The 23,466-nt window shown below is 38.3% G+C and overlaps 1 protein-coding gene across 2 annotated transcripts in view; it reads right to left on the reverse strand.

The window, feature by feature from the left end:
* The window catches only part of ANKFN1 (ankyrin repeat and fibronectin type III domain containing 1), a 281,192-nt gene that overhangs the window by 57,040 nt on the left and 200,686 nt on the right, over positions 1-23,466 (reverse strand). For both annotated transcript variants that reach the window (XM_058559349.1, XM_058559350.1), the window contains 3 exons: positions 14,546-14,643; positions 11,787-11,877; positions 6,263-6,370 (listed from right to left, as the gene is read on the reverse strand). In XM_058559349.1, the coding sequence (XP_058415332.1) occupies positions 6,263-6,370; positions 11,787-11,877; positions 14,546-14,643 (297 nt within the window). The remainder of the gene's footprint in view (positions 1-6,262; positions 6,371-11,786; positions 11,878-14,545; positions 14,644-23,466) is intronic.

Below are 23,466 nucleotides of genomic sequence, written 5' to 3' on the forward strand. Positions count from 1 at the left end.
TTGTTGGGGTCATCACTAAACTCCTGACAGACATGTCACTGGGGATGAGAACATGGTCCATATCACTGCTGTTAGGCATGGAAACCTGGGTGATGGTCCATGGCTGAGGCCCAGTGTGGCTCCACCTATGATCCTATAGGAGCAGTAGGGAATGAGCTCACTGACACAAGTGTTCATGCCAGCTTCAAGCTTGTGCTGGTAATGGTTATTCCTGGCAGAACAAAGCAAAAACATTTTTTCTGACTTGAACATGAATTTGGCTGGTCATATTCTGCTTAAAAATGATGCTTCTAGGACTTCTGGTTAAAGGCAGCATATTGAACATATTCATTACATACCTCTGTCTCCCAACACCTCACTAAAAGCAGAGTAAAGAGATTAAAAAAGAAAAGGAAACAACATAAATCTATAAAGACAAAAAGATGGGAAAGGAAACAAAAGCAAGTGAATTTTGGTAGCTGGAAAGCAGATGGACAGATGGATTTAGCAGACTTGAGAAAGATGAATCCTAAGCCAGCAGTGGAGAAAGATGAGAAGTAACCTGACTCACCCCATGAGAACCATATACTGCTGGAAGTCGGGGGTGAAGGTGGAGCTAAAATCAGGGGGATTTGTTGAAGTCTGTTTAAAAAGTAGTTAGATTTATAGATATCCTCCCCTACCCTGCATAGGTGGACAAATATCTCTTCCCCACTCAAGAAGAAAGCTAATGGCTTATTCCCTGAAAAGCATAAAAACAGAGGTCTCTAGAGCAGGAGACACAGGGTCCAATTAAAAATGAGGGAAATGGGTGGTATGTTCTCAAAAACAGGTGGATTAAATGAGTTTCCATACAGAATATTTCCCCACTGGGCTTTCAGAACTGGTTCTTAAACTTATAGTCCAAGAAGGAAACTAGAAGAAACTTCTCTGGATACTGACTAGCCTAAGAGAATACACCTAAAGATTCTGACATTGGCTTCATTATTTTCCTAAAGATAACCAGATCACCTTACAGGGAAGCCTATAAATAAAGAGCCCTATCCATGTGCTCAGAGCTTCCCAACAGCTATTGAGTTCCCTTCTCTTAAATATGAGTAAACATCCAAGGATCACCAAGCAGTTGCAAAAAGCAGGTAACAGGAAAGACGGAGGCCAAAAACAAAGAAACAAAAGAGCAATTGAGAGGAGAGACTATGCTGAGAAAAGAAAATATAAAATGAAACAAAGCCTATCATTAATAGCCTGAAAGACAAGAAAAGACATTGCATCCTTGTAAAAAGGATAGGAGTCTATAAGAGAAACATTCAGAGAATGAAAGAGAGCACTGGAAACTGAAAATATGTTATCAAAGTCTGAAAAACCCAATAGAAGGCCTAGAAAATAAAACTGGGGAAGTCTCCAAGAAAGCAGAGCAAAAGGACATGGGGTTGGAAAGTAGGAGAGGGTAAAAAAGAAGAAAAAAAAAATCAAGAGCTAGTCTATGAGGTTTAACATCTGAATAAGAGTTCGCAGGATAGGGCAGAGGAAAAGAAGGAGAAGAAATAATTAATGAAATTATTTAAGAAAATATCCCATAATTGAATGATATATGTTTGCATGTTGAAAGGACTTGCCAAGTGTGTAGCACAACAGACAAAAATAGAGCCACATGAAGGCACACACCAGTGAAATTTTAGAATATTGAAGTTATTAAAAAGAAAATAAAAACCTTCCAGAGTAGGAGAAAAATAGGTTTCATATAAAACTTCTGGAATCAGAATGGCATCAGATGTCTCAGCACTGAAAGCTAGAAGACAGTGAAGCGACATGTTCAAGATCTGAAGGAAAATAATTTCAACCAAGAATTCTATACTTATTCACCCTTAAATAAATGTTAAGTAGAATAAATACATCTTTAGACATGCAGTGTTTCCAAAAATTAACTCCCAAGTATCCTCTCAGGAAGGTACTAGAGGAAAGGCTCCACCAAAATGAGAGACTAACCCAAGAAAAAGGAAGACATGAGATACAAAAAGAAGAAATCCAATATTGGAGAGTGGCAAGAAGAGTCCTCAATATGGTGGTGAAAGGAGATCCTAGGGCTACAGCTGTGTACCAGACACAGAGGCAGCCAGTAACCAGTCTAGACTGCAGCAGGTCAGAGGGCTGCATGAGTGGTTTCTTTAAAAAGACGCAATTGAAACGATACTAAAGTACCTGTATTGAGAGAAAATTGGTAAGATTGAAGAATACCCTGGGGATTAATTAGTTTTAACCGTATAGAAAATAAGAAAACACACAATAAAAGATGATTATTAACTACAGGGAAAACAAAAGGTTATCCAGGAAAGGAAAATGATCATTAGAATGTAAACAATAAATGTTGATTTTACTAAAATTATAATATAGATATATTAGGAGGATGAGAGTATAGGAATTGTATGTGTATGTAAGAAGGTGTAGGGGTAAAAAAGAGAGAAATCATCATCTTCCTTAGTGAAATAATGCCTACAATTGAAGAAAAATCAAGAATTAGCAACATAAACATGTACTTTAGAGATATGGAGAAAATATCAAAAGAATTGGTCAAAAGAATTGAGCCTTTGGGAATAAAAAATGGAGGATGGGAGGAATTGCTTTTTTTTTTTTTAAAATAAGAAAGCTCTTTTAAGTGTTTTACTTATATCAAGTCATTCAATCCTTAAACAATGGCTGACAGATATATGTAATACTAATCTGCATTTTACAGGTGAGCAAAGTGAGGTATGGAGAGGGTAGGCAACTTGCTTAAGGTCACACAACTAGTAAATGTCCAGCCTGGATTTGAACCCAGGTAGTCTGGCTTCAGAGTATAGTCACATATAACTTAAATAAAAATGAAGATTAGACTAAAGAAGTAAAAAGAGAAAAACAAGAAATGCTACCACCGGTTGGGAAAGGGACCCATGCAAGTGTTAAAATACTCCAGGTCTCCTACATTTTGGGCACATGGTAGAATTGCACTGCTTGGAGCCTTTGTGGTTGGGCAAAGCTGTGTGACCATTTTGGCCAATGAGTTTTGAGCGTAAGTGACATATGTAAAGTCTTGCCCATATGAGGCCTTCAAGAATTTGTTTTCTGTCTCCCGTGGGTGCTGGCAAATATTTCTAGAAAGGGGATGATGACACAGAAGGACAGCCTTCAGCTGACCAGTGGTAGACGTATAGCATGTGGGAGAAATAAATATTTTGGGGGTCATTTGGTTACTGCAGCATGATATAGCCCATCTTGACTGATACCAGGTCTAAACTCACTTTTCTTCTAAGAACCACCATGGCTTCTATTCTGTCTCTGCATGGTTCAAGGCTCTGGAGCAATGGTTAGTTTTCTAGACTGAATACAGTAGGTCTTGAGCTTTTAAATGCTTTGAGGATAGGGAGTTTATTTTATTTATATTAGTATATCTAGCACCTGACACATAGTAGGCAGTGTTTCAATTAATATTTGCTAGTTGAAAAACTGGATGATAATTGAAATTCACTCGTATAGGGTACTGCTATGGTGAACACAGTTGGCTTCTTTATAATTCATTTTGTATGTCAGAGCATTAACCTTGTGAACAATAAAGGCTGCTCAGCATTTCCATTGAATTTCCATCCTAGTATTGAACACGCAGATTAGCTGTGGCCGAAATACAGAAATTAATGTGGGTTTTGGTACCTCCCATGTAGGGCTTTGGTAGGAGAAGGGAGATGTTTTATTATTACTTCTGCATTTGGAATATCCTGTGTATTTATTGAGTACTCCAGGCTCATTACAATGGAGTCGATTACACTTTAATTCTAGGACATATCAGTAAAGTACTGAGCATGGAGAGTACCCCGTTCTTCATCTGAAAGAACAATGGAAGAAAAATAAGCTAGAGTTTGTGAAGAGCCTACACTATGCCAGGTGAGTTTAATCCATTATCTAATTTAATCCTCATAACGATCCTGAAAGATGGATACTATTATGCTGATTTTTTTTCCAATGGGGAAGCTGTGGCTCAGAGAGGTTAAATGCGTTTCTCAAGGACACACAGCTAGTAAGTGGTAGAACTGGGATTTGAAATAATTATGTTTTCTAATTATAAAATTGTAAAGGTTTATATCTCCAATAAACCACATAGTATCTCAATGTATTTGAGTATTTTAAACAACAATTCTGTAGTTTTCTGCATGCAATACCTAATTATCCTTTTAGACTTAAGAGAGATTTATGTTAAATTATCTTAGAATCGTTCCCTTTTTGTGGGAGGTCATTTCTTTTATTGTGGCATATTATAGGTCAGCATTTCCCAAAGTTTGTGCCTTGGAACACTAATTATGTGAAAAATGTTTTACAATGGCCAAATAAGTTTGGAAAATGCTTGTTTAGCCAAATTTAAAATGTCTCTTTATTAGAGTCTTTAATATTTTAATGTCCATTTTACATTTTCAAAAGAGGAATGTATAATGCAATATTTTCCAAACTTACTAGACCAGAGACCCTTTTTCAGTTGAGCATCTTATAGAATCACTTTTTTTGGAACACACTTTGGGTGCTGTTTAAGTATCCAGGTACATTTCAATATAAAAAATATTCTTCCTTTTTGGGAAGTTCTACTTTATGCTATACTTAAATCTTTCTGGATACAGTGTTTACATCCCTGTAAGGGAAAAGCATGTACATGATATAAGTTGAATGGACACCATAGAAATAATTGGGCTATCTAGACAATCATTTCTTGATTATTGGATAGTAATCCAATAATAATAGGGAGAGCATCTAAATCTTAAGATAATATGAAAAATAATCCCTCATTCTCATGAGTAGTTTTAGCTTTCCTCCTCTGAAAAAGACCAAACACAAAGTGGTTATGAATTGCAAAGAATCCTCTATCCAATTGCTTTATTACCTCTGCTTGCCATACAAGAAGCAATGGGCAGGGGAATGATGGAAAGGCAGAAGAGGAGAAAGGAGCCTAGATAATGCCTGGTCTGGTTAAATAGGTCCTGGATAGCTGAGAACTGAGTGTTCTTTGGTCAGTGGGGAATGGTGAAGGCCCTGGGCTGAGTACAGTTTTCCTAGAGATCTGGGGATGAAATCCCAGTTGAGTTTCCTTCCCAAACTTCTTCTATGCATATTTACATCTCCTAATGAACCACTCATTAGAACATTATTTTTTTGCAAACTCTGGTCCTCTTTCCTAGCTATAGCCAACATTTCCGGAGGGCTCTGTTGTCATAGCTATATAGAAATTGGGAACAACTTTTTACTAATTCTAAATATGATTTCTTTATACCTAGTCAAAACTCAGCTCTTAGTTTCAACCATAGATTTCTTACCCAGCTGGTCCAGCAGTGCCCTGAATCTAGAGAGTGCAATGCAGTTGGAGATCTGATGGGTGAAGGAGCATGGAAAATGAAAACTTTAGGAGGCTTTAATTCTCCAAATAAAACTAAGTGCCTGTTCCACGAATCATTACACAGATCAGAAACCTGACCCTGTCCCATTTGAACAGCCCGAGTAGAAGAGAAGATTTTAAAAGCTTCTCAGAGATTTTCTGGGTGTAGTTGGCTAGGTCTAGAGAAGGTATGGTCTACTTTTTCCTGAGCAGTAGTATAGGTGAATATTAAAATTCAGGGTGAGATTAAAGTCCAGTGCCCATTCCCGATGTAAAGGTGGGAGACAAAAATGCAGTGTGGCAGGAAGACTGGACTTGGAGACAGAAAACCTAGGTTAGTATCTTGATTCTGACTTTTCCTGGTATTGTGACCTTGGTCAAGTCACCTAGCCTCAGTGATAATTGCCAAAATGAGGATGAAAAAGAGATACTGGATGTGAAATTGCATGTAAACTTTATTGTAAATGTACACAAAGGTTTAATATTATTGTTGCTGTTATAATTGCTTGAGCTTCCTCAGGGATGCTCATGGAATTTTCCTTGAAGGTGAAAAGTTTGAGGGGGAATATCTCAAAGACCCAGCACACTGGGGAGTTTTGTGAAGGGACAATTAAAAGGGAAGGGAACTAATGGCAGCTGCTGTTTTTCTTGTGCTTGTTTTCAAACTGTTCATATGGAGAAAGGGTGAGAGAGAAAGAGAGGAAAGAAAGGAAGGAGAGGGAAATCTCTTCTGAAGGGTTAAAGCAAGATAGTGCTGTAAAGTGATTCCAGATGTACAAATATTAATATCTCTCTCTCCCTGATGAATGAGAAGGTATGACCCAGTTAGGAAACTGCTAAAATTACCGGCGCCACGGAGACCTCAGTCGATGGCCCAGTGCAGATTTTTATCCTTACCCCGGCAACTATAATGCTGATGAAGGGCTCGGACCTGCTGCAGCAGACCTTCCAAAACTTCACTCTGTCCCTTGTGTCTGGGCTCTCTGTCGTCATAGTCTTTCCAGTCTATTGAACAAAAGAAACAAACAGAGTGAAATTTTAAAGCAGGGGAGGCCTCTTCCCTGCCCTGCCTCGGGAGCTGAGTTTTGCTTGTACTACCCACAGACTCTGTGGATAAGCACCCAGCACTTGCACTGCTAGCAGGCAATGCCAAGCATTTGGAAGCTGCCATTGTTTAAGGCCCTGTGCAAAACAGTAATTGTGGTTGGTTTCTTGTGTTGGGCAGTTTTAGGGAAGAGAAAATGGTAATTGAAAGCCAAAAGAAAATAGAGAATTTGGGAGTCCAGTTTCCCCTCTCCCAGCTCCTTACCCTCCTTTTCAGCATCCTGTGTCCTAATCAGTTCCCCTGCCACCTCGCCACTCAGCACCCCAATTCTCAGCTGGATTTCCACAGTAGGAAAGAAAGGGGTGGGAATGTGCAGACTAGATGAAATCCACAGTCCCAATGCTTTTATTGTAGGTTTCACACTTTTGGCCAAATTGACATTTCTTTCCAAGGAAAGAGCCCATGTCAGATGCCAAGAAATGGAAATCTACATTTTGCTCTAATGAATGTCTGCTTTGGTTAGCTGGCACAGCAGCCCTTGCACACACTCTGAGCCACCAACCACCCTGTCTGCTCAGTCTCTAAATATACAGTATTAGCTTACATGGCAAATTTAAATTGCAATACCCACTGAGATTTTTCTCCCCCTTCTATTTTCATTCCATTTGGCTATAATGATATCAAGAGTAATAACCCGTATGGGACTAATGTCAAGATTGTAATTCTGCTGTCTCCAACTCTGGATTTTTTTTTCAGCAGGTCAGTCTTTTCATAGTCCATCCCTCTTCCCTCTATTTTCTTTCCTCCAGTTTTTCTCTCTGAACCTTTCAAAAGCAACAACTTACAGCACTTCTTGGTTGAAATGCTTTCTCTAAAAATGCTACTCATTCTTTCCTAGAAAAGTCAGTTAGTTCATGAGTGTATCTGAGGCTTAAATTCTAGTTGAATGAGTTTCAAATTCCCTCCCTCTAGATTTATTTTATAGTATGGAGTCTCTCTTGTTTGGAAACTTAAGCAGATGCCCTGACAGTTAAAGTTAGGTAAAAGCATTCCACATTGGTCCATCCAAGGCCGAGTAGTACATCACAGTTAGAAAGAACATAGGTTCTGGAGTCAGATAAACATGGGTGTGAATCCTGGCTCTTCTGATTCCTAGCTCAGTGTCTATAAGGCAAGTTATTTACACTGACAAGTCTTCTCCTCTGCAATATGAAAAAGGAGCATAGAATCTACCTCGCAAGATTTTTGTGAGGATTAAATGAGAGGCATGTTAGATGTGCAGCACAATGTAACATGGCAGGCATTATGTAAATAACTCAAAAAGAAGGGAATTCATTGACGGAAGGTTAACTCCCTGAGCAGTGAGTATGGAAACATCATTTCTTACCCTATCAGATGATTCCCTATGAAGAAGAAGGCCTCAGAGATTTTCTGATCTTTCCTCCTTCCCAACCTCCGACATATACCCTTCTCCATTTTACCTCTCAGACGACTGAGGCTCAGAGATAACCATTCCAGTTCTATATTACTGAGCTTGGTGGTGGCATAGCCAGGACTATAATGTAGTCTCATGACCCTCCATATAGTGCTTATTTCCGTATACCACGGACATGTTTTTTTTTTTCTTTTGGGAAGGAGGGTCAGAGATTGGTTGGAGTCTGTGTGGTGTGGCTTAGTTGTGGTCAAATCTGGAGACAGGGAATTGGCATAGGTACCTTCTGTAGACTCTATCCCTTGTGGGCAGGAACTGTGACTTAATTTCTCTTTGCCTCAGGTTTCTTCTCTAAAGTGAATTTTTGAATCTCTTTTTAGGTTATTTGAGGTTTCAAAGAAATAATGTAAGTAAAGCACCATTCTGGGCACATAGGAGACACTCATTAAATGTTGGTGAGGCATTGTGGAAGAAGCATGACAGTGTTCAGGCACAATGAGCTAACAAAGGTCTTTTACTGGGAAATTTGGAAATGTTTGAGGAAACAAACTCCACATGGCCTTTGAACTATCTGTAGTGTCCCTGGTATCTGGGCACAGTGAGAATAAATTTTGCTTTCATGGATTCCCAAAGGCCATTATGAGTTTGTTCCTTTATTTGGATGAATGCATCTGAAGTGCCCCATGATAAGATGAGCAACGTTGTTTGGTTGAGTAAAACCTCTGGGTGGCTGAATTATTATGTGGCCCTGAACATGCTAATACATTCTAGTGAGTGTTAATACTGCCATCAATGCAAGGGGAGATGAAATGGACCTGGCTCTTTCAGCTGAACCCTGTTGCATCAGCGGTGAGCTTGAGCTGATGACTTTATGATACATTAGAAAATTGCTAATGCTAAGTTGCAGCCCAAGTGAGCACTGGACATGATGCCAAAGTTTTTGGAAAGAATGAGTTTTTCTCATAGATGTTTGGAAGGTTCTGACGACTACATAAAATAGGAGACTTTAGGGATGAGGGAGAAAATTGAAAATATATTAAGAAATCAGGAACCTGACAGGAGTAAACTTAGTGTGGTAGGAAAAGAGCGGATTGTGCCACATAATACAGTTCACTGTTCTGGTAATGAGACACTTCAATTGCAACACAATGCAGAGCTTACATTCACTGGCGATATCAGGGCTTTCCTGATCGTAACTCAGACAAGCCTGTCTGGGTCCGTTTCTCTTATTATGTACCATACCATATAACATAAGTCTGTAAAAACACATTAAGACCTTTTGTAAAAATATAAAAAAAAGTTTTATAGCTTACTGGAACATATTACCAAATTTCCAATTACTCTGTCATGTTAGAATACATTGTCCTCTAGTAAATATTTGAATACTGATATATGTTACATCACAATGTCATACTCTATTTATAAATAGAACCAGAGTGTTTTTATATTGTTCTTTCCAAGTGATATGGCATGTCTGCAGCAACTATAATGACGTGTTTGGATTTCAGTTCTTTGCCAGATACCTCTACTAATCAAATGTGATGTTTTAGAAAGCGTTGCCATTTGCTATGTTAATTACCAAGTAATAAGTGACTCTTCCCAGTCCAGGACAACTGTTCTTGTCATTCTGGAGAGAGCTCTTCAAATGGGCTGGGAGGGAGAGTGTCTGAATAGAATTTGTAGTTTATAGAACCGGAACATCTGATGTTTATAAGTAAATGCATTCATATACAGATCAGAATTTGCATGGGGCATGCATTTGTAGTGGGTTTCCCCGTGTCCCACCTTCAGATCGAAAAAAATGCGACTAGCATTTTTTTGCTTTTCTGTCCCTTCTATTCCTCCATCTCCAATAATACATACTCTTTTTTTTCTCTCCTGGAATGAGACTGGTTCCCTTAGTACCTTAATCTTGCAATATTCCCAGTTTGTGTTTCTGATAAGTCTTTAATAAGAAAGATGTCCAAATAAGACTGGAATCATTAAATTATCAAATTCTAGGGGACTCAGGAGCCTTAGAGATCTCTGGTATTGGTCCAAGGCTCTGTATGACCTGGTTTAGGTATCTGTATCCACCAGAGGTGGTTGTCAAGAATGGTTGCTTGGCTTTTAGTCTGCACGTCTGCCTGATAGCAGGGCACTAATTACCACAGCAGGGTCTTGACCAGTTCAGGCTTGAATCCTGGCTCAGCCATGTACCAGAGTTGCAACCTTGGGCAAGGCAACATGCTCTCTGAATCCCAATTTCCTTATTAATAGAGGAGGAGGACAGCATAGTGGTTAGGAACAAGGGCCATAGGGTCTGGACCTGACTTCATTGCTTGCTAACTTTGTGATGTTGGGGTCTATGTATGTATGTGCCTCGGTGTTAATAGTTCCCTCATCAGGAACATGGGTCCAATAATAAAAATCACCTCAATAGGTCTGTTATGGAGTTAATCCATATAAAGTTCTAGATTAATGTGCAGCATATAGGGAGTCTTATAAATGTTAGCTCTGATGTTGACAGTGATACAGATGATTATGATAATGTTGCTTATCCACAAGACAGGAACAGTGATGAACGACTGTTGTGAGGATAAAGTGAGACACTGAATGTGAAAACCCATAAGATACCACCTGATTCGTGATTAGTCCTGGGTAAGGGGTTGTCATAATACTTGAAAAATATATAAATATAGAAAAAAGGAAACTAAATCTCATAATCTAAATATTCACCATAATCTCATAACACAAATATTCACTGTTAAATTTTGATAGTTATATGCAGGCACATCTACTAAATTGTAGTCAAATTCGCAGTTTAATGTTATGTTAAAAAAATTGTGTTTTTTTTTTTTTACATAAAACTTATACTGTAAGAATTTCTTCTACGCAATGAATGGGTTTTTAAAACACCATTTTTAGTGGTTGCATTTTGTTCTATAGTATGGATATGCATATATACTTTATTTAACCATTAAGTTAATATTGGATATTTGTCTTCCCCACCACACATGATATTTCACTATATCAATATATTGCTGCAGTGCACGTATTTGTACATAATTGTTTGTTTGCATCTGTTTCCTTAGGTTAGATTCCTAGATGTGTAAGTATGGGGTGAAAAGAAATGAATGTTCTTATGGTGGTTGATTTAATCCGGTAAATTGTGTTCCACAAAGGATGCAGCAGTTTGAACTCTCATAAGAAGCATATGATACCATTTTTAGCTATCACATTAGTGAAGATTTAAAAAAATTAGAATACAATTCAGAGCAATAGGCTCATTATGCAGAAAAATCTATCATATGGTATGTCTGGAGAGGTTTCTTCTGGTTAATTAAATTTTCTGGTTAATAGAGAGTTACCAAATATACCAGGCATGAATTATTAAATCTTCAAATAATTAGAAGATGATTTTTCTGGTTTTTTTCAGCCACCACTACAAATAGTATAGATTATATTCATGGCAGAGTATAGCAGAGTGCCTGTTAGTAAGAAAGCTTTTCTTCTGACAATGTAAGTAAGGTTTGCTAGATTTCTGGTGAGGAAGGGGAGATGAGAGCTAAAATGGACTGTATATACTGTGGGCCAGCCAGTCCCATTGTGTCACTTGGCTACATCCCCACGAAAGCCCTGTGAAAGGGTATGATTGGACCCATTCTATAGATGTTCAATTGAGACCCAGAGAGTTTAAGTAACTTTTGAAGGCCACACAGCTAATAAAAAGTATAATGGGTATCAAATTCAGTCTTGCTGGTTCCAAATTCCCTCTCCTTTCATTCCACTGAGTTGCCTCCCGGGGGAACATTTCTGCAGAGGAATCATTATGTGGCCCAGATGCTACCCTGAGGAGGTCTTGTTAGTCCTAAGCAGTGGGGAGAGGGAATGGCAATGGCATCCCGAAGATGGAGTTGGAGTTGGAGCCTGTTGCCAGGCTTGAGTTCCCAGCCACCACCTACTAGAAGGAGAGGCACATGCTGGCGTCGTGGTCTGAGCAGGTCCCCATCCTTTCATGTTATAAGCCGAGACTTGAACAAAATACTGTTGGCCCTGCAAAGTATCGAAATAGAGAGAATGATGCATTGGGAATTTTATTTAATCACTTTTACCCTAGAGGCAGATTCCTGTGTCTGATGAACTTGTTCATCCTTGGGAATGAACTATCCCACTACCTATACTTTAGCTTTCTAGCTTTTCTTGACTATTATGTTTATATATGATAATAAACGTATTTGGGGTGCCCTCTTAGTTTTTTTGTGCCTTCTTTTTTTCAAAATTGGAATATCATACTTTTCCTGACACCCCAAAACAATTATATACCAATTTTTAAAAGTCGCAGTTCTGTAAGGTTTACCAAAAACAGTAATTTCTCACTCTCACCTCTTTCTCCTTATTTTCCCCTCTCCAGAAGCAATCACTATCACCTTTTTTAGCTGATCGACTTGTTTATAAAATTAATAAGTTATAATGAACGTCTTTTCAGATTAGTAATTAAAGATCTGCTTCATTCTTTTAATGGCTGCATAGTATTTCACTGTGGGCAACCAGAACCTCATTGGTGGACATTTATTTAACCAATCTCTCATTGGTGGACGTTTGGATTGTTTCCCCACTTTATGCCACAATAAATAGTGCTGCAATAAATATCCTTTACTCAGCTATTCAGACATTTTTAAAATTTATTCTTTGATGTTAGTTCAATTTTTATTTATTTATTTAGTTTTTCTTCTTTTTTTCATTGTAGTAACATTGCTTTATAACATTATATAAATTTCAGGTGTACATCATTTATATTTTGATTTCGGTGTAGCTTACATCATTTTCACCACTCAAAGACTAATTACAGCCCATCACCACACACATGTGCCTAAACATCCCTTTCACCCTCCTCCTTCCCCCCTTCCCCTCTGGTAACCACTAATCCAATCTCTGTCTCTGTGTGATTGTTGTTGTTTTTATCTTATACTTATGAGTGAGATCATATGGTATTTGACTTTCTATTTTAAAACCATTATTAAGACAATGGTTTATATTCTTTAATGTCTTATGACATAGAGAATTAAGAAATTGTTTTTGTTTGCTTATAATCTTTTAAAATGTTTTGTATGGTTTATATTTTTGCTTTGAGGCGTTTTTCTTTTTCCCCAATGAACCCAAAGGGGCATTTTAGAAGCCAGCATTTGATAAAACATTGCTTGTAAAATTGTAAAATGGTGTTTGAAGTTAAAAAAAATAGCAATCTTTGTAGAGCCTTTACTAGGGATTTAATAATATTGGCCTTACCATATGATAAAGTTAAATTTTTTAACATGAAAAATGGGTTTCTGTGTACCTCAAGGTTATGGAGATTCTGTAGAAGTGTAAATCTACTTCTAGGCTTTTATGTGATTAGGATAGTGTCTGCATTGCTCTCATTGGACGACCAAGTGGAAAAACTTAATCTCTATAAAAATTAGTTCAAATATTAGAGAAACTCTCTGTGGAGAGTTTTCCATTTTTATCACCATATCACTTTTTCTTTTAAGCAATGGAAATTCCCTAGGGTTCTCTTCTGGCCCTCTTCCATCATGTGAGCTATAGGGTTGGAAATGAGTCTTCTGCCAAGATCATCTCTGGGGACCCCCCACTCAGGGATTTGTTTGTTCTGGTGATACACAGTTTTGGCCCCTGGTCTAGACATGTGATGAAGACTACAAGTCAAAATTCTGTGGTGGTAACCCAAACACCAAGAAATCTATTAGAATAAGCTGGTTCAAACTTAAAGAGATGCAACCTAATGCACCTTTTTAATGCTGGATTTCGGGATTATACTTTGTAGATAATTGTTTTAGTTGACTAACCTTTTAGAAAAACAACAGCAACAACCAAATTCTCCCTCTACGTTTTGCATATAAAGGTCCTAAGATATTAATTATTTGAATTGGACCAAAAAAATACAGATTTGATTTAAATTTACTTTAAAAAATTTTTGATTAAAAAAAGATTTTGATGATCAAGTTTTGTTGCATTTTAATTGTTTGAGGAAATATAGTGTTTGTTCCAGTCTGAACTGATTTGCTAATAAGTGTTTTTATTTTTTGCAATTCATATGCTCATATGGTTTATAGTTCTATAAATAATTAATGTTTAAGTTTAGATTGGTTAAACAAATAAGCACAGTTTGTTCCAGTTTTTCATTCACAGTTTAAATTGGTTCAGGTTACTGAGAAATGTAGCGCCACCATATATCGTTTCTTTTTTGTGAAAGCAGATTTAGACAGATTTCTTTTTTTAATCAAGGGTAAAGGATTTCTCTCAGGAAATTGTGTGACTCCAATTGATGACTGATCTCAACCGAGGCTGTGGGGGTGAGGGTTAGATGAGGCTGTTATTTTTACCATCAGACAGGGAGTCAAAATTGGATCTCTCAGAGCCTTTGATCCCCCCCGAAGATTAGACTGTGATCTAGAAAGCAGCAGCTTTCAAGGCTTGCATGAGGCCAGTCTTTTTCTGATCTCCATAGAACATGGCAGCTTACAAAGTGGTTCATGCTGTCTGCTCATTCCTTTGTAGGGTTCAGATTATGGATACCAGACATATCACACTTAACAAGTGGCAGTTGTTGCCAGAGGACTGGGCGTTGGCTGTGGCTTGCAGAGTAGGCATTTGCTACCAAAATCCCTGCACAAACATCAGGGGCAGGGGATTGGGAAGTCTAACGGGAAGATTTGGCGTTTACCGTTTTAAGTCCTGTGATTGTGCATCTCAGGGTCTGCAGGTTTTCCATGATGATTTCTCCAGCCAAAGGACAAAAGTCTTTAGACATGCTCCATTCCACTGGAAGGAGAGAAGGGTGAGAGGAGACAGAGAGAGAATAAAATTCAGTCATATATCAAGAAGCATCATAGGAACTCTACCATGTAATCTCTCTCAAAATCAGTAAGTTTACTCTCTCTTCCCTATATTGGCACATCTAGCAATTCTCCTGGGGATGATGAGTCAGTTTCCAAGTTCACAATTATTTTTTTTAAAACAAAAGTGGAAAAGAAGTAATCATTCCACAGTGATTAATATACCTTAAATATACATATGTGTATGCATGTATATATGTATATAGACACACACACACTCAGGCATGTTACGTAGAAAAATTCATTGTATATAGAAGATTATTTATTGCATGTGAGAAGTGAATGGTTCATTAGGACATTACCTTCTGTTCACTCCCCAAGTCTAGTTTCTGCTTCACCATTCTACTGAAAGTGCTATTTCAAGGTCCCAGTGACACTTGTAGTCCAAATAAAGAAGCCTCCTTTCATTTCTTTACACAACATTCGACACCTCCTCCTTCTGGAAGCATTCTCTTCTTTTAGTGTCTTGTACACTCCTCCCCAGCTCTTCTTCTCCTCCCTGATATCGTCTCCCAGGCTTTTTCATTGTCTTCTCTTCAGCCCAAGGATTTGGAATTTGTGGCTGACCTCTTCAATGCTCTCTCTACACCCAACATCCCCAAGGTGGGTGTTCATTCACAGTTAAATCATCTAAGTTCTAATACCCCATTTTGTTGTGAGACTATGTTCTTTCATAACATTTTCCATTGGTTGAAAAAAGGTTGGTCAGGAAAGATAAATTGTGCATCATCAGTAAAAGTGTCTTAAGTAACAGTTTACACATGGCAGGACTTAAGGCAATCCTAAATGAGGGAGGAGTTTAACTCACATGGAAGACAAGGCCTGCACATTTGTAAACCTCATGATGACAAGCGATAGGCCTTAACATTTAAATTATATTCTCTATGACACTTAAATACTTCAAAATTGAAGGCAAACCATCCCTAAATCCTGCTGCTCCCCTCGAGTCCTACAATCCCTCTGCTTTAGAGTTGCTACCCCTGCATCCTCTTTATGCTCCTGGGAATCTAGCTCGCTCTCCTCACTCTCTGAAAATTGTTCTCCTAAAATTCCTAGTGCTCTTATCATCTGCAACAGCCTCTTCCCAGGAAATCCTGCCACTTTAGCCTGCCCTGCTTTTTGCAAACTTCTTTCCCCTTTGTTTTAGTTGCACCCTCTCTTCTGCTTCTCCTACGTCTTGACCTCCTTTTTCCAGGCTCTCCCTGGTTCCTCCTTTCCTTCTCCCTTTGATGTGATATTCCTTGGGGGTTTGGCTCTTTTTTCACTCCACACATGCTTGCCCTGAGTAGTGACCTTATTCACTTTTATGGCTCCAACTATGACTCTTGAAACTGTAATTCTGGGTCCAGCCTCTCTCTGAAGCTCTAACTTTCTCCTGTAAATCTCTACCTGAGTGTCTCCCACTCCACTTGAGTGTTCCCTAAGTACTTGTCCTTGCCAAAATATGTTTCTCTTCTTGTTTTCTCAATTTTAGCTCATGGCACTACCACGTATCCAATCACCCAACCCCAAACGTCAGAGGATCCTTGCCTCTTCTTTTTCCCCGATTCCTCACAATCAGTTGATTACTAAACCCTGTAGGTTCTACTTTTTAAATGCCTCCCATAAATTTCCCTCTCCTCCTCACACTGAAATTACTCTAGAGCAGGCCTTTATAATCATGAGCAACACCTCTGCAATAGATTTTTTTTTTGTAGACCTGATTGATCAACTGATCAACTCTCCTAATTGATTTTTCTGTTCCTCTCTTCATCTTTATATACAATCCTCTTACTATAGCCTGAATTATAGTTTAAAAAATGCAGATTTAATTATTTCATTCCTCCATTTAAAATCTTTTCATAGCGTCCAGTCGCTCTCAAAATAAGATAAAATCTTAACAAGGTGTTCAAGGACCTTCATAATCTGGTTTAACCTTACTTTGCTATCCTCATCTCCTATCATTTCCCAAAGCAAAGTCCTTATTTTATACGTCCCTGTACCTGATTATTCTGTGTACTTTTATGCCTCTGTGTCTTTTGCTCATCTTCCAACCTTTGCTTGGTGAAACCCTACTAATCCTTTAAGACTTAGCAAAGCCAACTCTAAATTCCTCAGGAATAATTAAATAAATACACCTGTTTCTGTGTTCCCAAAGTCCTTTATTCATATAAAAACAAGATTTATTGCACACATATTATGCTTTATTGTATATGTCTCTTTCTTTTGTTAGATTGTGCGGAACTTGACAATAGGAAAAGCGTCATTCATTTTTTTCCTCTATGGTATATAGATGTGTGTGTTTGGTGCTTAGAAGGTGCTTACTAAATATTTTACAAGTAAAATACATTGTATTTTTTGTATTGTTTTGATTGTATGCATATACATACACACGTGTATATCCAGAATAGACTGGTTTTTCCAACATGGAGATATTTTTCTTCCATGTGAATGTTCTCCTTTTCCAGTCTCTCGCCCTTTGAAGCTCTCAGGCATATTGTAAAATCTAACTAGAGTCAAATGATTAAGGTTATATGTTAACTCTCAAATCAGGCCTATACCTTCTTATAAATACATATATTTTAATATATGTGTTATATATATATATATATATGTATGTATGTATGTATAATTTTTTTTCTAAAATGTTTTATTCTGCTTATGAGCTATTAGCTCTTAAAGATGCCAAGTCTCTGAAAGTCAAATTGGAGAGAGTTTGTAATCAGAGAATAACATTGCACATAATTCTAGCTAAAGAAAAAAAAAGAATCATTGAAGGAGTTATTGCAAACAAAACAAAATGAAAATCAGCAGCAAATGTGCAAGGACATCTAGAAAAAGCAAAGAATATAGGAAAATTCTGAGAACAAAATATTCTTGGTTGTCACTGAAACATACATGATTGACTGATGTAGTGGAGCTCCAAGCTCAAGGCTGAGAATCAAGAGCTTCTGGTTCCATGCTAAGGATTCAGCATGACATCCCAAAAGAAGAGCTAGGGATTAGTGGGAACAATACCCGATTATTTTCAAGTGATTAATGAAAAATTGCTCAAAGATACAATCTTTAAAATTTCTGAAGAAACAACAATTTATTTTTGAATGAAAACTGTTTATGTTCCATTGAAATATGTTTTACAAAGCATGTTTCTGGTGGAAAAGAAGGCCTGGCTTCTTGAAAAGCGAAACGAAAAACAAATAGAAGCAGGTTTGTAAGGAGATGTGGTTCTGCTTTGGGAGTTAATAGAAAGTTTTAAGCATTTTAGTCTAATTAAATCTTACAACATATCTGGATTTCAAAGGGGAAGGGCTAGAGAAAGAGAAGATTCACATGGAAGGAAAAAAATTCTCCATGTTGGAATGTGCAGTCTATTCTGGGGCAACCAATAGTCTTTTCCCTCTATGTACTTCCTTCCGTTGGTGGACTCTTTTGACATGAAGGAGCTTCTGGTTGTTTAAAGAATGAGGGAGGGAAAGTGAGGGAGCATGAATCACTTTGAGATCCAACTGGGACTTCTAAGAAGGCAACTTAGCATGGTCTCTCTGGAAAGTTATGTGTAGGCAGTTTAAAAACTTAATATTAAAGCCATGAGAAAATCACGTATAAGCCTGCTCTGAATCCCTGAAGGGCTAGAGCCATGTATATGAAGTTTAAAACTATATAAGACTTATAATTTTAAGATAAAGATCAGGGCAACTGTTTCTACTTAGGTCTGGGAAATAGAAGCAGGGTTTAATCATGCAGTGGCTCATAGCAGTTGAACATTAGCAAGAAAGACACCAGACAGAACCTAGGTGTTAGTATTTCTTAAAATTTGGCTCTGGCTTAGACTGTGATTCACTGTATTTATATCTAATAACTATGAATATTTTAAATGTGACGTTTTGTTATTTTAACAAATATTTCATTTTTATCTAAGCTTTGGAAATATAGAGTCATTTGAGCAGGAGAGTTCTAGCTGAACACTGCCATTTTCCTGATGGCAGCTATAAAAACCAAAGGCCAAAAGCATAAGAAGAAAAAGAGCTCCTGAAGGTCTGACCTTGTCACCTGAAGTCTATAATATGAGGAGAAATGTCACAGAATCAGCGACAAGAGTGGAAAATTCACGACCAAAAGTGTTAGGATGCACAAGCAGAGAACTTAGTCTAAAGCTCAGGTAAATTTCAAACCTCGTGGTGTGGACTCTGTGATTAACACATCCTGCTTTAGCTGATAATACTCTTAAATTTCAGGCCACCTTTTTGAGAGATGAAGACTATGCAAAAGTAAAGGCATAAAGAGATAATATTGTGGCAATGTCCAATTAATTTGTATTCAATTGATTTAAAAAAACCCCACACCTGCTGTTGTCCAGGTTCTCCCTAAAGTCTCAAATGCCTCAAAGCCCAGAATTGTTTTATCCTGTTCATAAATTAGGAGTATACTTAGAAGTTATCTTCTTTCCTCTTGCCCAGGCTCCACCCAAACCCTCCACTTTAGCCTCACCAGTCACTTGACCTCAGATCTTTTGCTGTTTTCTCTTCTGGTATGCTCTCCTCTGTCCCCAGATCTTCTTCCTTTTCATTCAAACAGGACTCACTCAAGTTCTTTTCTTTTCCGTAGCTTTGCCTGGCTTTCCAAGGGAAGCGCCTTTGCCAATTTTCCCATAGTAATTTTAATATGTCTCTTACATTGCACTTGCTTTATTGTTTTGCTTTATTTTTTAAGACATCCGTCTCTTCTGTAGTCTATAAACTCTTTGAGGGCTAGGACCATGTCAGATCAATACCAGTTTCCAGAGCACCTATCATAGGACCTAGCATAGTATAGGTGGCTCAGTAATTGTTGGGTGAAATGAATGCTTGATTCTTCTTTTTTTTTTTTTCACGAAGATCAGCCCTGTGCTAACATCTGCCAATCCTCCTCTTTTTTTGCTGAGACTGGCCCTGGGCTAGCATCCGTGGCCATCTTCCTCCACTTTATATGGGACACCGCCACGGCATGGCCTGACAAGCGGTGCATCAGCGCGCGCCTGGGATCCAAACCTGGGCCGCCAGCAGCGGAGCACGCACACTTAACCGCTACGCCACAGGGCAGGCCCCAATGCTTGATTCTTGACTTCGGAATGCTTAAAGTCTAAGGTAGACTGAAATCTGATGCTGGTACGTAAAAAATAAGAAAACAGAATAGAAAAAATACAGTCAAAAGAGAACGGAAGTTGCTTGAGCTGCCCATTAAGTGGTTGAGATGGAGATTAACTCCTGGCCTCCAGATTCCCGGCATCCCAGAATCTTCACTTGTCCATACTGCCTCTCAGGAACGAAAAAAATAAAAATTTATTTCCTATTCCCTATCAGCACTTCTATGGAACCAAAACAGCATTCTTACTGGCCACACTCACCCCGGCGCCTTAGCTAATGAATGGAATTTGGCTTGACTCACTAGCCCAGCACCAGAGCATTATGAAATCTTCCTCTGATCCATCTAATTGTGCAGTGTCTAACCTTTCAGGCCAACCATAGTGCAAGAGGAAGAAAGAGGGAGAGAGGGATGTGCCGAGAAACCCAGAGAGATCAAATACAGTTGTTTCTAGGGATGAGAAGATGTGTCTTGCTGAAGCACGAACCTGCTCAACATTTGTGGGTTTTAAATTGGGAACTGACTTGAAAACTCTGGATCTGGGAATTCTGTTTAGCTCTGGCAAAATACGAGGTCAGGGCTGCTTGCATTTTTTATTTTAAATTCCCTTGGTAGTCCTAGGAGCAGGGGCATGCATTACTTTCAAACAAGAATCTTTATTGTTTGCATAGCACACAGCCTTCCAGTTAATTAGAAAAACATTTTTTTCCCAAATTAAATTTCCCTAGAAAAACAATGATTTAAATTAAGGGCAAAGGAATTTTTTTTTTGGACACTAGTAAAGCCTTCCTGCACCCACTACTTTTAGAAGATTAAAAGCAAAGCTGGAATTGGAAGGCTATATTCATTTGTACATTGTGCCATCCATAAAATAATATGTGCCTACCTGTATACATTGTGTACTGTCTTAGTTTGCCTGCTATCTGATAGGGCTACGCACATATACTGACAGGAAGTGGGAATGTCTAAATGTTTGGCTTTTTGAAAGTACATAAGCACTACAAGTAACCACTAAAAAAGCTCCACTGATCCATTTGCTTCTTTATTTCTGTCCTAATAGTTCACCTTATTATGGCTCCTATCTAAATTTGTTCTTTCTCGTTATTCCTTTGGCTTTTGAAATGAAAGGTATTATCATTTTTATGATTCTTACTACTACTAATAGTTCTTTCTTTTTTCCAAACCTAGCATAAAATGTTTGTTGGATGAATACTAGTTTTCCAGAGGCCCAGCTATTGCCAGCCCAGTATCTCCAGTGAGACTGATGGAGTTTCACCTCTCATGTGTTTATTTGGTCACCTAACCAGGGGTGCCTTCAAACAAAACTTTCTTCAGTAATTTCTGCAGTTTTGGGATGAGCAAGTCTGAATAATCTGCACTAGTCGAGTTATTGGAAGCTTAAGTAATCCTCAAGCCCAGATCATATAGAAATCACTTTTTTCTTTACATTTGTAGGATATCTTTCCTTAGTAGATTCACCTATTGGTTTTCCTAGAACATCAAACTAAGAGTTGGGAAGGTCTCAGATTGATCAAAGTACAGAGTGCAAAAATCCACTTATCATGTCACATCTAAGACTAGGTGGTGTGATAGGGTAGCTTTTAGAGGCAACACAAATAGAGAGATGGAGGAAGTCAGAGCTTGGCCCCTGTCCACATTTAGATGGGATAAATGCAGTAGGATGCTGGAGTTGACCCATATGGCTCATGAGAATTGATTGTTAAAATTTCAGGAATTTTGCGAGCTGGTGGTTAAACACAGCCATCATTAAAAATTAAATTGTATAAACTTAAAGTTAAATAAATTATTTTAAAGACAAAGACAATACTTAAAACTCATCACTCGCTATTTTACTGCATTTTACAATTATTTATGCTCTTGAGGTTATTGATATCTATTGTATCTGTATGGGGGAAATAGTATATAATTGTGTACTGCTGCACATCTCTTCCCAGTCATTTTAGTGACATCACATTGGTAGCTTGAAATTGGCCATGGTGGGAATATTTACACCATAGAAATCAGCAAATGCTATAAATCAGGGCTTGATTTTTTTATTTTGTGAACTGTCTAGACCAGGTATTGGTAAACTATGGTTCCATAAGCCACATCCAGCCAGAGGTCTGGTTTTGTATGGCCCAGGAGCTAAGGATGGTTTTGATTTTTACATTTTTAAAGGATTATAAAACACAGACACACACACACACACACACACACACACACACATGCACACACACCCACAAAGAAGAATATGTGACAGAGACCATATGTGGCACACAAAGCCTAATATATTTACTCTCTGGCCCTTTATAGGAGAAATTTGCTGACCATTGGTCTAGACTTAAGAAAGTGGTAGAGAAAATGTTAATAATGCAGATTAAAAGTTTCTATCTCTATTACATCGTGAATAGCACAAAAAATTGAGGAAATAGTCTTCCAGTACTCAAAAATTATTACTTGATTCAACAAAAATTTGTTTGTCATTGACAAACGAGTGAAGTTCCAACATACGTCTTTGTTATTTCGTTTTTTTTTTTAATTTTTATTTATTTATTTATTTTTTTTGCGAGGAAGATCAGCTCTGAGCTAACATCCGTGCCAATCCTCCTCTTTTTGCTGAGGAAGACCAGCTCTGAGCTAACATCTATTGCCAATCCTCCTCCTTTTTTTTCCCCCAGAGCCCCAGTAGGTAGTTGTATGTCATAGTTGCACATCCTTCTAGTTGCTGTATGTGGGACGCGGCCTCAGCATGGCCGGAGAAGCGGTGCGTCAGTGCACGCCGGGGATCCAAACCCGGGCTGCCGGTACCGAAGCGCTGCGCACTTAACCACTAAGCCACGGGGCTGGCCTCGTTTTTGTTTTAATTCCTTAAAGTAAATGAAAATATCAGCCAACATTTACATGGCAACTACATTGTCCATTAATTGCAGCTATAGGTTGGCTTACAGATTCAAGAGTTTGATAAAAATAAACAAAAACATTTTGGGAGAGTCAATAGGCTATAGGAATTTGCAATGAAGAGTATTATATATTTTATTATGATTTGTAAATTGTGTGCTACATATCCTTTCTATCAGTAAAATTTATAATAGACGTATGTGTATGTGTGTGTGTGTGTATACACACACTTTTTTCCCAGAGAGCCAACTGTTAAACATTTATCATCACACCACTAGATAAATGCTAGGTGATTGCTCAGACAGACTCTAAGGGTGGGTGTATCCTGACCAGCAAGGTAAGGTGTCTGAGGGGAGTAGATTTCTCAGGCATAATTTAGGTAACATTCTGTTACCAGGAGACAAGAATGAGGTATATAAATCCCTTTAGGGAGAGGAGTGGCGTAGTGTGGGAATCTGGGGCAAAAGTTCAGTTATCAAGCAGTCACCATCTGGGAGGTCTGCCCAGTGGCCAGGCACTAGGCACTGGGCAGTACAGGTGCCCAGGCTCCCTGCATCAGTTCTTCCTGCCCAAGCCAGAGCTGACCCAGAAACTGGCGCAGTACACAGCCTGCAGGGCGGGCATGCATGGATTTGACTGCAACAAGGATGGCAGAGTCAGGAGCTGATCAACAGAAATGTTGATTGTCTGTATGGCAGGACATACCAGTCCAGTTCTCCTGATGGCCTGAAAGAGCTCCACGCCTAAACAG

The sequence above is a fragment of the Diceros bicornis genome, chromosome 18 (genome assembly GCF_020826845.1).
Source record: "Diceros bicornis minor isolate mBicDic1 chromosome 18, mDicBic1.mat.cur, whole genome shotgun sequence".
Taxonomy (NCBI): domain Eukaryota; kingdom Metazoa; phylum Chordata; class Mammalia; order Perissodactyla; family Rhinocerotidae; genus Diceros; species Diceros bicornis.